At 41.2% G+C, this 14,550-nt stretch overlaps 1 protein-coding gene across 5 annotated transcripts in view; it reads right to left on the reverse strand.

Moving 5' to 3' along the window:
- Positions 1-11,406: 11,406 nt before the first annotated feature.
- Positions 11,407-14,550, reverse strand: part of LOC128741122 (uncharacterized) — a 33,742-nt gene continuing 30,598 nt past the window's right edge. For all 5 annotated transcript variants that reach the window (XM_053836705.1, XM_053836701.1, XM_053836703.1 and 2 more), the window contains one exon: positions 11,407-13,595. In XM_053836705.1, the coding sequence (XP_053692680.1) occupies positions 11,730-13,595 (1,866 nt within the window). In that variant the 3' untranslated portion in view covers positions 11,407-11,729. The remainder of the gene's footprint in view (positions 13,596-14,550) is intronic.

The following is a 14,550-nucleotide window of genomic DNA, read 5'->3' on the forward strand; positions in this document are numbered from 1 at the left end:
TATTTTCTGAGTCGCTTGAGGTCTCAGCTACTAGGCCCAATTCACCGAATCTTGATATCGGTAGGCAGTCACGAGTAATCCACCATGGAGTGACTCAAGTACTTAGTATATGGAAAATGTTCCTCTTTTGCTTCAGTGCTCATAGATGGCGTTTAGGCCGAGCAACTAAGTATTTTCTGAGTCGCTTGAGGTCTCAGCTACTAGACCCAATTCACCGAATCTTGATATCGGTAGGCAGTCACGAGTAATCCACCATAGTGTGACTCAAGTACTTAGTGCATGGAAAATGTTCCTCTTTTGCTTCAGTGCTCATAGATGGCGTTTAGGCCGAGCAACTAAGTATTTTCTGAGTCGCTTGGGGTCTCAGCTACTAGACCCAATTCACCGAATCTTGATATCGGTAGGCAGTCACGAGTAATCCACCATAGAGTGACTCAAGTACTTAGTGCATGGAAAATGTTTCTCTTTTGCTTCAGTGCTCATAGATGGCGTTTAGGCCGAGCAACTAAGTATTTTCTGAGTCGCTTGGGGTCTCAGCTACTAGACCCAATTCACCGAATCTTGATATCGGTAGGCAGTCACGAGTAATCCACCATGGAGTGACTCAAGTACTTAGTATATTGAAAATGCTCCTCTTTTGCTTCAGTGCTCATAGATGGCGTTTAGGCCGAGCAACTAAGTATTTTCTGAGTCGCTTGGGGTCTCAGCTACTAGACCCAATTCACCGAATCTTGATATCGGTAGGCAGTCACGAGTAATCCACCATGGAGTGACTCAAGTACTTAGTATATTGAAAATGCTCCTCTTTTGCTTCAGTGCTCATAGATGGCGTTTAGGCCGAGCAACTAAGTATTTTCTGAGTCGCTTGAGGTCTCAGCTACTAGGCCCAATTCACCGAATCTTGATATCGGTAGGCAGTCACGAGTAATCCACCATAGTGTGACTCAAGTACTTAGTGCACGGAAAATGTTCCTCTTTAGCTTCAGTACTCACAGATGGCGTTTAGGCCGAGCAACTAAGTATTTTCTGAGTCGCTTGAGGTCTCAGCTACTAGGCCCAATTCACCGAATCTTGATATCGGTAGGCAGTCACGAGTAATCCACCATAGAGTGACTCAAGTACTTAGTGCATGGAAAATGTTTCTCTTTTGCTTCAGTGCTCATAGATGGCGTTTAGGCCGAGCAACTAAGTAATTTCTGAGTCGCTTAAGGTCTCAGCTACTAGACCCAATTCACCGAATCTTGATATCGGTAGGCAGTCACGAGTAATCCACCATGGAGTGACTCAAGTACTTAGTATATGGAAAATGTTCCTCTTTTGCTTCAGTGCTCATAGATGGCGTTTAGGCCGAGCAACTAAGTATTTTCTGAGTCGCTTGAGGTCTCAGCTACTAGGCCCAATTCACCGAATCTTGATATCGGTAGGCAGTCACGAGTAATCCACCATAGAGTGACTCAAGTACTTAGTGCATGGAAAATGTTTCTCTTTTGCTTCAGTGCTCATAGATGGCGTTTAGGCCGAGCAACTAAGTAATTTCTGAGTCGCTTAAGGTCTCAGCTACTAGACCCAATTCACCGAATCTTGATATCGGTAGGCAGTCACGAGTAATCCACCATGGAGTGACTCAAGTACTTAGTATATGGAAAATGTTCCTCTTTTGCTTCAGTGCTCATAGATGGCGTTTAGGCCGAGCAACTAAGTATTTTCTGAGTCGCTTGAGGTCTCAGCTACTAGGCCCAATTCACCGAATCTTGATATCGGTAGGCAGTCACGAGTAATCCACCATAGAGTGACTCAAGTACTTAGTGCATGGAAAATGTTTCTCTTTTGCTTCAGTGCTCATAGATGGCGTTTAGGCCGAGCAACTAAGTAATTTCTGAGTCGCTTAAGGTCTCAGCTACTAGGCCCAATTCACCGAATCTTGATATCGGTAGGCAGTCACGAGTAATCCACCATGGAGTGACTCAAGTACTTAGTGCATGGAAAATGTTCCTCTTTTGCTTCAGTGCTCATAGATGGCGTTTGGGCCGAGCAACTAAGTATTTTCTGAGTCGCTTAAGGTCTCAGCTACTAGGCCCAATTCACCGAATCTTGATATCGGTAGGCAGTCACGAGTAATCCACCATAGTGTGACTCAAGTACTTAGTGCATGGAAAATGTTCCTCTTTAGCTTCAGTGCTCACAGATGGCGTTTAGGCCGAGCAAGTAAGTATTTTCTGAGTCGCTTGAGGTCTCAGCTACTAGACCCAATTCACCGAATCTTGATATCGGTAGGCAGTCACGAGTAATCCACCATAGAGTGACTCAAGTACTTAGTATATGGAAAATGTTCCTCTTTTGCTTCAGTGCTCACAGATGGCGTTTAGGCCAAGCAACTAAGTATTTTCTGAGTCGCTTGAGGTCTCAGCTACTAGACCCAATTCACCGAATCTTGATATCGGTAGGCAGTCACGAGTAATCCACCATAGTGTGACTCAAGTACTTAGTGCATGGAAAATGTTCCTCTTTAGCTTCAGTGCTCACAGATGGCGTTTAGGCCGAGCAACTAAGTATTTTCTGAGTCGCTTGAGGTCTCAGCTACTAGACCCAATTCACCGAATCTTGATATCGGTAGGCAGTCACGAGTAATCCACCATAGTGTGACTCAAGTACTTAGTGCATGGAAAATGTTCCTCTTTTGCTTCAGTGCTCATAGATGGCGTTTAGGCCGAGCAACTAAGTAATTTCTGAGTCGCTTAAGGTCTCAGCTACTAGACCCAATTCACCGAATCTTGATATCGGTAGGCAGTCACGAGTAATCCACCATAGTGTGACTCAAGTACTTAGTGCATGGAAAATGTTCCTCTTTAGCTTCAGTGCTCACAGATGGCGTTTAGGCCGAGCAACTAAGTATTTTCTGAGTCGCTTGAGGTCTCAGCTACTAGACCCAATTCACCGAATCTTGATATCGGTAGGCAGTCACGAGTAATCCACCATAGTGTGACTCAAGTACTTAGTGCATGGAAAATGTTCCTCTTTAGCTTCAGTGCTCACAGATGGCGTTTAGGCCGAGCAACTAAGTATTTTCTGAGTCGCTTGAGGTCTCAGCTACTAGACCCAATTCACCGAATCTTGATATCGGTAGGCAGTCACGAGTAATCCACCATAGTGTGACTCAAGTACTTAGTGCATGGAAAATGTTCCTCTTTTGCTTCAGTGCTCATAGATGGCGTTTAGGCCGAGCAACTAAGTAATTTCTGAGTCGCTTAAGGTCTCAGCTACTAGACCCAATTCACCGAATCTTGATATCGGTAGGCAGTCACGAGTAATCCACCATAGTGTGACTCAAGTACTTAGTGCATGGAAAATGTTCCTCTTTAGCTTCAGTGCTCACAGATGGCGTTTAGGCCGAGCAACTAAGTATTTTCTGAGTCGCTTGAGGTCTCAGCTACTAGACCCAATTCACCGAATCTTGATATCGGTAGGCAGTCACGAGTAATCCACCATAGAGAGACTCAAGTACTTAGTATATTGAAAATGCTCCTCTTTTGCTTCAGTGCTCATAGATGGCGTTTAGGCCGAGCAACTAAGTATTTTCTGAGTCGCTTGAGATCTCAGCTACTAGGCCCAATTCACCGAATTTTGATATCGGTAGGCAGTCACGAGTAATCCACCATAGAGTGACTCAAGTACTTAGTGCATGGAAAATGTTCCTCTTTTGCTTCAGTGCTCACAGATGGCGTTTAGGCCAAGCAACTAAGTATTTTCTGAGTCGCTTGAGGTCTCAGCTACTATACCCAATTCGCCGAATCTTGATATCGGTACTCTGAAACAAAAACCATCGGGTATCGGGGTAACGCCGAAAGTAACGCATAGTAATTTTGACCAGAACACTGCTTAAGCTAAACAGAAATCTCTTCTGCAAAAATTCACTGGTGTGTCCTCTTAATTTTACCCTCTAATATGGTAACAATTACCATGATCCTTGATTTAGTGCAGGCAGTCACGAATAATCCATCTTGTGCGACTTAAGTATCAAGAATATGGTGTCTTCAATATTTCCTCGAGTGCTTTTTTAGTTATTTAGAGCGTGTTGAGCCGAGAATCATAAAATTTTCTCATTTGTCTAGACTTTTAGGTGCTCCTAGCTAGCTATTTCAGTTTAACTTTTCTCATGGCTAGGTTTTCCGAAATATATTTGCTTTCATATTAAGCGCACGTTGGTTGAATATCCCTAAAATGATTAAAATAAGCTATTTGTACCTTACCTCATTTTAATTAGTTTTTATTTTATTGTTTATTTGATTTAGTTTATTGTCCTTTATTTTATAGTCCTTTAACATAATGCTTTGGGTCGACCAACTTAAATACTCTCTGATTTGCCTGGCTGGAGTCAAATATAGGTATCCCTAAAATTGTACTCATAATATTATACATATATAGGATAATGCTTTTGCAGCAATTTGTTTCTTACCTTATTTTTTTATTTAGTTAGTTTTTGATTTGATTTTTTTTTTTGGTTTAGTAATCCACTGTCTGTACTGCAGTAAACATTAATATTTATTTTATTTTTAATTTTGGTGGGTGCCTTCACAACTTTAGTTCTAGTGCTAGCCATTTCAGGCGCTATCTTATATGTGTGCCGCTGTGCAAAAATTGTCAGTTTTGGTGGTTAATTCATGGTGGGTGAATTCACACTGCTATTATAAACGCGGATCTCGCCCACCATGTTTTACTGCCCAACAAAATGAAAGATTTCAAGTTTGAAATTGAAATCTTTCATTTCTTTCGGGTGAGAATCTTGGTGGGCGAGTTCACAGAAGTTGCCAGTATCGCTGTTTTTCTATAGGACTTATTGTGGTAAACATGATGCTAACAATCTGTATCAAGTCTGTGAATCGGGAACTTCGTTGTCAAAGTTGCTCATTGTTATTTATCTGTTCTTTATCTGTGCGCTGGTTGGTGCTGTCATCAGTGCGTTCTCCGCTGTGTTTTTATGCCAGTGAAATGGTTTTAAACGTTCTTTTTCTTTTCGTCCGGATGAATAGAACCCCACAACTGCGCCCTTTTGCACCGATTTTTTCAGAAATTTGAAGCAAGCGAAGTTTACAATCACATTACTTGGCAGCCATAATTGAAATTTTAAACTGGTTGTCAAAGTTTGACAATGAGATTCCCCTTTTGATGAATCTCAGGCACACACACATTTGCATATATAATGTAAATACATTATCTGAACATGTGTGATGTTTACCACGCGCACTGCAGCGACACTGGCATTCTATATATATTGATTATACTGATTCACACAAACACAATTTACTGGGTTTCCAACAAGAAATATGATGAATTAAAAATGTTTGTCCAAAAACGTACATTTTTCAGCTGCTGAAGGCAATCGCCACCTCGCTACTAACGAATCCATCACATTTTTCAGCACTGATTACAACCAGTCTAAAAGTCAAGCACTCAATTGTCACATACCATATTATTCACTATCTTTTTTTTTATTATCTAAGGCTTTGTCACTAGCCGAAAGTTTTATTATTTTCTAACAAAACTGAAAACAAATTCCGAATTGACGGAACCTGTTCACCAGTAGCAGCAGCTGCAGCATAACTGATGAACTATCGTGTTGCCAAGACACTGCTTCGGTTCTGGGAATAAGAATTATAGGTTTGAAATTAACATGCTTTTTTTCAATCTGCTCATAATTCCCAATCCAAATTTCCTAAGTCCATCTCTGAGCAAGCTATCGACTGTGTGATTGATAGCGCTCCAAACCTTCGGGTGGAGCGGTCACTTACACGGGAAAGCTTGTTCGGTCATATCTAAAACAACTTGAGTAAGCTGTCTACTGAGTGGGTGATATCCCTCCAAGTCTGTCGCATCGCGACCAGGACGGACGGGTCGCTCACTTCGGAAAGCTTTCTCAATTATCTGCCAGAGAAACGGTGATGCGATCGACTGGGTGAGTTATATCCCTCCACGTCTGGCGTCTTTCGTCTGGGACGGAGGGATAACTCTCTCGGGAAGGCCTTTTCAAATACAACCAGAAGATTCCTCTGTAAGTAGGATAACCCTCCACGTCCCCGATAGACGGAGGGGTCCCCCCTACAGGGTTGCCCACAGATACCATGAGAAACACAACCAAGGTATTCAGAGCCATATAGGGTATTATACAGTAAATAATGGTTGCCAGGACAAAAGATTGTTAAAAATTGAAAAACTTTTAAAGATTCAATTTTTAACTGACCGAACTTATAAAAAGGCTCAGGCTCGATAAACAAATCATTTGATGTTTGGAAAAGTAAACGATAGTAGTGCGCGAGTATCGTTTTGTGTTTTACTATTTTAAAGAAATATATATATTATCTATTTGATTATTGTCAATATAAGATAAAATGAAGATTATGTCGTGTGTTGTGTGAAATTAAAAGAACAAAAATAGGTAATTGTCAAGTAGTAAAAAATGTATTGTAGAAAGAAAAAAATCTATTGTAAAATCTATATTCTAGTGCTAAGCTATAAAAACCACAGAAAGAGCTAAAAGTGAACAATTCACAAACACGTAACGAAGAAACAAACGTGGATAAAAAGAATTATAAAAGTAATAGTGCCGATAGACAAGGAAGAAAAAGGTAAAAATAGTTTTAAGCAAGTTATAAAATGTGTAAAAGTAGACGTTGAGAGGAAAAGGTCGTTCCGCCAGCCTTAGATAAGCAAGTAGCCTAGATTTAAGCCAAAATTGTCGGGAAAGGGCAAATAAAACTATAAGTTGTATACACAATCTAGAGTTTTACCAACAGCGTCACCGTCCTCTAATTTTATCTTCACCTTGATTGTAAATTTCGTTTGCTAGCTCGAAAGGAGTGTCAGTCCTGATCGTTTATTTTTCTCCTGAAGTGTGGCCTGAATATAAACTCGATCATTTTGTTTCTGGCAGCATTATTCATCGTGAAATTATCCTAATTGTTGGTTTATTCCCAGGTAACCGCTAAGCACTGAATTAAGCTTGAAAGCTGCTCTATATTTGCAAGTTACATGCTGCCAGATATAATTCAGCATTGTCAAAGCATCTTTAAAATGGCATTCTCAATGCTGAATTAATATTTACTTGAAGCACTATATGGAAAGCTGATTAGATGCTCTGAATTGAATTAGGTGGCTTGCCGTCCTAAGACAAAGCCTGTTGAACAACATTTCTCCATGTAACTCGGTTGAGGGCTACCGCTCTCCAATTCCTCGGACACCGAGTACTCTCCGCCAGATCTCGCTCCACCTGGTCTAACCATCTTGCACGCTGCGCTCCTGGTCGTCTTGTTCCTACCGGATTTGAGGCGGACACCATCTTTGCAGGGTAGTTGTCGGGCATTCTTGCAACATGCCCTGCCCATCGCATCCGTCCAGCTTTGGCCACCTTCTGGATACTGGGTTCGCCATAGAGCTGTGCGAGTTCATGGTTCATCCTCCGCCTCCATACTCCGTTCTCCTGTACGCCGCCGAAGATCGTTCTTAGCACTCGTCGTTCGAAAACTTCGAGCACTCGCAGGTCCTCCTCGAGCATTGTCCATGTTTCATGCCCGTAGAGAACAACCGGTCTAATAAGCGTCTTGTACAGGGTGCACTTTGTACGGGGACTTAGTCTGCTCGACCGCAATTGCTTGTGGAGCCCATAGTAAGCACGACTTCCGCTGATAATACGCCTCCGAATCTCACGGCTGGTATCATTGTCCGCCGTTACCAGTGAGCCAAGGTAGACAAATTCATCGACTACCTCAAACTCATCGCCGTCGATCAATATACTACTGCCCAAGCGGTGTCGTTCGGCCTCGGTTCCGCTGGCCAGCATGTACTTTGTTTTAGACGTATTTACCTTTAACCCAATCTTTTCTGCTTCGCGCTTTAGTCTGGTGTACTGTTCAGCCACCGCCACAGATGTTCTGCCGATAATATCCATGTCATCGGCAAAGCAGACGAATTGACTAGATTTGTTGAATATCGTGCCCCGCGTGTTGATATCCGCTCGGTTCATAACACCTTGTAGCGCTATGTTGAACAGCAGGCATGAAAGACCATCACCTTGACGAAGCCCTCTGTGTGATTCGAATGAACTTGACAATCCACCCGAAATCCGAACACAGCACTGCGTACCATCCATCGTAGATTTAATCAGTTTGATGAGCTTCCTGGGGAAGCTGTTCTCGTCCATGATTTTCCATAGCTCTTTCCGGTCGATGGTATCATATGCGGCTTTGAAGTCAACGAATAAATGATGCGTGGGAACTCTGTATTCACGGCCCTTTTGGAGGATTTGCCGCAGTGTAAATATTTGATCCGTTGTAGACCGACCTTCGACGAAGCCGGCTTGATAAGTTCCCACAAATCTATTCGCAATTGGTGATAGACGGCGGAAAATGATTTGGGACAGCACTTTATAAGCGGCATTGAGAACGGTGATCGCTCGATAGTTCTCACAGTCCAACTTGTCGCCCTTTTTGTAGATCGGGCAGATAACCCCATCTTTCCACTCCTCCGGTAGCTGTTCCGTATCCCAAATTCTAACAATTAGTCGGTGTAGACAAACGGTCAGCTTTTCTGGTCCCATTTAATAAGCTCCGCTCCGATGCCATCTTTTCCAGCTGACTTGTTGTTCTTTAGCTGCATGATGGCCTCCTTAACTTCGCCTATCGTTGGGGCTGGCACCACTTCCCCGTTTGCTGCACCGTCGAAATCGCTTTCCCCGCCGCCATGGTTTTCCGCCTGGGCGCCATTCAAGTGTTCGTCGAAGTGCTGCTTCCACCTATCGGTCACCTCACGATCGTCCGTCAGAATACTGCCAGTCTTATCCCGACACATTTCGGCTCGCGGCAGAAAGCCTTTGCGGGATCCGTTCAGTTTCTGGTAGAACTTCCGCGTTTCCTGAGAATTAGATGCTCTAAGCAAGCTTTATTGCCGTTACCGGCATCAAAAGAGATTTTGAACACTGCTCACACTTGCAGGAAATCTCCTTGCGAACGTACGCGTGATAACAGAAAAAATGCTTCCCTCTCTTTTTGTCTTACGCAAAATCCTGCACCGCCGATTGAATAAACATCAACACGAATCTATAGGGCATATGCATACGGATAATATGCAAGAAATATTTCTATATACATGTATGCCATCACATAAAAAGAAAATAAAAGGTAGGTAATTCTCCCAAAGCGCAACTTATGGAAGATATGTGAAAAACAAAATCTTTCCTTATTCCATTCCGCTTTGATAAGCAAATCAAACATCCGAGTTAAGAATTTCGGTAATTTAAGTAGAGCTATTGGCAGCTGACTCGCAACTACCGTTTACAGATCAACTGGTAAAGGCGTTGCCCGGCGTTGCCCTACTCCTCTATTCCTATTCCTATCGACAGATTGGCTGGCGGTTCAATTCTAACCGAAAAAGAAAATAACAAAAAGCAATCTTGAAACGTCAACAAAGTACGCCATATAAGCATATAACAGAGAGGGAAGATAAAAAAGGATGTACAATATATTTTTCGCATTTTTTTATGTTTGACGTTTTCACGTTACGCAACAGGCGTTACGTTTTATGACTTTTGTAAAGCTCCAAGCACTAATGTAGCCGGATATTTCGCCAAAACCGGCTTTCTAGCAGCTTTTTATAGGCATATTGAACTATGCTGCACGATATGGTGTGCACCATAGGCTAATAAAAAGCTAGATTTCTGCTTCTTTAAGTGCTCACTGGTTACTTGGGTTGCCTAAAGGCCTTAACGGCAGTCAGAAAAGCACAAAAACTGTCATTCCGAGTAGTTTAAAGGGCGACACTGCTGAATAATACGCTTATAAAACGTTTAACTCTAATTTATGCATATCGCGTTCGTCTAACAAATAGTAAACAAACCACGAGTGGATGTCAGATGAGTGAATTACGTTGATTCCGGTTCATTCGTGACGTCACCTTGCAAAACCTTATTAATTCGTTCCCATTTTTCGCCGTTTACACCACCTTTCTTCGGCCGTCCACTCTGTCACGCATGGGTCCTCTGGCGATGGGTAGATGAACTGCGGTTGTCTATCGTCGTGCCATTCGTGCCATTTGTTAGAAGAGATGTCGACCAACATTTGAAAGGGGCGGATAAGCCAACTGTCAAACAGAACGAGTGAGAGTTATTTTTTGCTGGAGCAGCATAGGAAAATGAACTCTCACTCGTTCTGTTTGACAGTTGGCTTATCCGCCCCTTTCAAATGTTAGTCGAGAGATACCTTTGACCAAGGATAACTATTTTACTTGACTTTATTATTTCGTCAAATATGGGCTATACAGTGGACCCCCGTTCGTTTGAACGATTCCTCATGCAAACTAACGGGAATATTTCATTCCCCGATCAGATTTCTACCTTAATCGTTGGGAAAACGCAATGTGAAACAGATTGAACACGCTAGATCAGCACAAATAAATCCTGTTTATGTGCATTGTCTGCATAAGCAAATGATGTCATCCCAGTAAACCATTTGGTTTGTATATCTCGATAGCAACTGAGATATACGAAATCATATCTGAACGAAAAAGTTATATTTCACGCCATATAAGAACATATATGTACCAAAGTGGAGGCGATATACGTGCGAAAGCTTTGACAATTATTTGTAATTCTTTTTTGCGTAGTTTTTATAACACGCAACTAAATACTCCTGAATATATGATTAAGATATAATCAAATATTGCAATCGTCTATACTGCTTTATAATTCACAGTCATGAATTGTATATGAAGGCACGCACGACTGCAAAACAACTTATTGTTCACTTCGATTTGACATACTCTAATTATTATACAATTCCAATGTGAAATTTACATGAAAACGATTTATTATGAACTTTCTATTACGATTTTGTGTTATCTGGGATATTGAGTATGACGTTTGAACAAGCGTTTGAACCATTTTTAATTTGCACGTCGTGCAAACCAACGGGGTTCAAATTAAAGTGTTCAGATTAAAAACGGTCAAACGAACGGGGGTCCACGGTATGCGTTAATTTCGTTAATCTCGGCATACTTGGGCTACCATAAGGTCACTGGTTACATGTTGTCACAGACAAACAGACATAACTCTTGGAAGAAAAATCAACAAAAATTATCGTACCTCACATTTAGCCTGAGCACTTGCACCATCTATGATCGACATTCCCAAATATCAAATAGCAACATGGGTGTCCCTCGAAGTAGCAAGTATTTTTCATGGGGAATTCCCCTTCTTTCCTCAAAAAGCGCCACTTTGACCAAAACGGAGACATTCCCAACTAAGCCCAAATTGGAAATGACAGTTTAATCGGTACGAAGAATGGAAAGCGAGTGTTATGTCTGTTTGTCTGTGATGTTATGTAGGTCTTATCGGATATCGGAAACAAATATGAATATGAATATATATGTGTTGTTTATTGATAAAATATGAAGTTTTAAGGTTAAGGCAGCGATAACATCGAATCGCGTCGTTGCAAAAGAGAAGGTAACAATTTGGAAAATTTTGAATATTTGTTGAATAATTTTTGATTTTTGATACCCATCATTGTGTCTATAGGCACAGTACCCGATGTGATATGTCATCGTCATCACAGTTAAGTTTGCAAAACGTTCAAATCAAAGTTCAGTCTCGTTGAAGATTTTACCTCGCGTTTTTCGATCCCTTTCGTGTGCTGCTACACCTCTAACTTAAATCAAAAATATATTTTGAATACGCAATAATTGAGTCAATTGTTATTTAGAAAAGTAATCGTATCAATGTGCGCTCCCAGCCCACTCACAATAGAAACAGTTATTTTTATATTTTCATTTTCATAGTACATCATTTGTTTTGCGTCATCATTTTTTTCAAGTGTTTCGTTGAATTTTTTGAAACCGATAAAATTATTGAATTTGAAAATTTCATTTTTAAGCCGAAGGCTTGGAATCTCTAACATGTTTAATACGGCCTTTTCAACAGATCCCAAACGTAGTTTTCTTTCTTTCGCTAGACCATTGATCAGTTGCGATGTTTCTTCCGCTTGAGAGCAGTCAAGGTTGCAATATCCTACTAAGAGAAGTTCGGTTGCTTTTGTAGCCAGTTCTTCGAACTGCGACTTCAGCGACATTATATCTGGGAATGATGCACCTCGAGTGATCGCTACATTCGGGACGACCGATTCTTGCGATAGCGGTTCCATCTTCTTCAAGGCAAATTTAACGTGATAGAAAAATTGCTCAAGGTTTGTGCAGTTCATTACTTTTGTGTACTGAACAATATTACCCACCGCAGATGTGTTACGTTCGAATGCGTCTCTCAGCTCATCCAGCTTTTCAAAATGTTTATCCAGTGTAACTGCTCTACACGTATTGTTCCATAGAGTTTGAAGATACTCTCTATGATTTGACATATGTGCACGAAGCATACGAAGAAACTTTGAATCAACCAGAATCGGTTTGTAGGCAGCTGGTGTATCGTTGAATGTTTGGATATCAAAACGTACTAAATACTGTATTTCCACCATTCCATCATCGGAGTTCAAATTCGTTATACGGAGTGATTTCTCCGTGCAAATTTTGGTGATCTCGAAAAGAGACCGGATTTTTTCTAGCATAGTTTTGTGTTCGTCTGTATTAGCCACTATCCACTTAAACAACGGTAGCTCATCCATCTGTGAACGAAGTTTATTCATCATTGCGGCTTCCTCCTGGCTCAATACCTTAAGCGCATTAATCAGAGCAAAACATTTTTTTCCTGCTATCTTTATAAAAACACTGTAAGCAGTTCCCAAATCAAAACGATACGCTCCAGCAATAATAATTTTAGCTTCTGCTATTCCAGTGAAATAGTCCAACGACCTTCGAACTACGTCAAATAGCTGAAGCATTTCATTAATTGCTCTACCAAAGTCGGCTTGATTACTTCCCAACTCGTTAGCACGCTTGGAAACCACCTGGAAAATGTTGTCATCTCCACAAAAAGAACGCAGCACTATGAAAGCTTCCTTGAAGCTTGCAGCTATTCCTTGAATCATGTATATGAATTTCTTTAGTTCGCTGTTCTCCATGCTAATCAACATGTTAATTTTATATGAGAATCCGAATATATTGATCTCCGTAAACTCATCATTTACCGTGAACTTTATTCCCTGTTTTACAAAAATTTGCAGCAGTTCCAAGCCAACTTCACGGACTTCATCGCTCACGCCAAACGTGCGCCTAACGTTTTCCATAAAATCCCGAGGAATTCTATCTAGCTCAAAGCAGCTTGCAAAGGAGTTGCATAATCCATCTAGCTGACTGCGTTTAATAAGTCTTTCGGCGTTTGCAAAACTAATAACTTCTTTGAAACAAAAGCACACCGAACATACAAGCGCTATTCGTTGCGAATAGGGTAGTTGTTTCCAATTATTTGCCGAATAAACGACCGTATTAATGATGGCAATCGTGCTGACGCTGGCGCTGGTTCCTCTCATGTATCGACTAGCGGTGGAAAGTCGAGACGCACCTTGTGCGGAGAGTTTTTCCATAGCGGCCAGCTTGGTGACACCGGCCGATGCAAAAGCGAGCAGGTTGGCGGAAACCATCAGCCAGTTCTGGCGCGCTTCCTCATCCTGTCGAAACAAAAAATAAACAACATTAGTCCTTTGTATCTTTATTAAAGTCAATATCGTGGGTAGCAGCGATGTACGAAGAAGGCTTGTAGAAACTAAAAATGGCTATCGAGTGATACTTGCTTACCGCAAATGCATGTAATTCCGATCGTTTAACCAAAGAAGTCGATTTTTAGAAGATTAAAATTAAAAATCCTAGTCAAAATGTTAAGGTAAGCAACCGCTCGCTACTTGGAGTGCCAACATTTGCGAATGCTGAGTGTTAGAATCGCGAAGAGAGTGTTAAGGTACCAGTACACTGTTTGCTTTATCGTCAAATTTTCTTCCTGTCAGAATTTGGGCAAATTTTGGTATTTGACAGACATATTTGTCTTGCCCAGTACACTGTTTGTCAAATTTGATGTCAAAAATTCGATCTGAGACGTTACCCGTGTTACAAAATCAAATAAATTTTGACATATTTTGTGGGGCCAGTACACTGTTTGCAAAACAGCATGAAATTCGTGAGATTATCAAATACAGCCAGAATTCGTTAATTGGGCCACGACTATCGACTCGTGTTCGTGTTAATTGGGCGGACTGACAGTTTCCTGAGGGGTACGCAAATTATTTTTGTTTCTGATTTTAAAAACTTTCATGATTTGGAATCAAGTGGAATACATATTGCAAATGTGGTTAAGTTTGAAATTTGAGTAAAGCTACCAGTACACTGTTTGCTTTATCGTCAAATTTTCTTCCTGTCAGAATTTGGGCAAATTTTGGTATTTGACAGACATATTTGTCTTGCCCAGTACACTGTTTGTCAAATTTGATGTCGAAAATTCGATCTGAGACGTTACCCGTGTTACAAAATCAAATAAATTTTGACATATTTTGTGGGGCCAGTACACTGTTTGCAAAACAGCATGAAATTCGTGAGATTATCAAATACATTCGGCCCGAAAATGTTTGCGCC

Source organism: Sabethes cyaneus, chromosome 3, assembly GCF_943734655.1.
Source record: "Sabethes cyaneus chromosome 3, idSabCyanKW18_F2, whole genome shotgun sequence".
NCBI lineage: Eukaryota > Metazoa > Arthropoda > Insecta > Diptera > Culicidae > Sabethes > Sabethes cyaneus.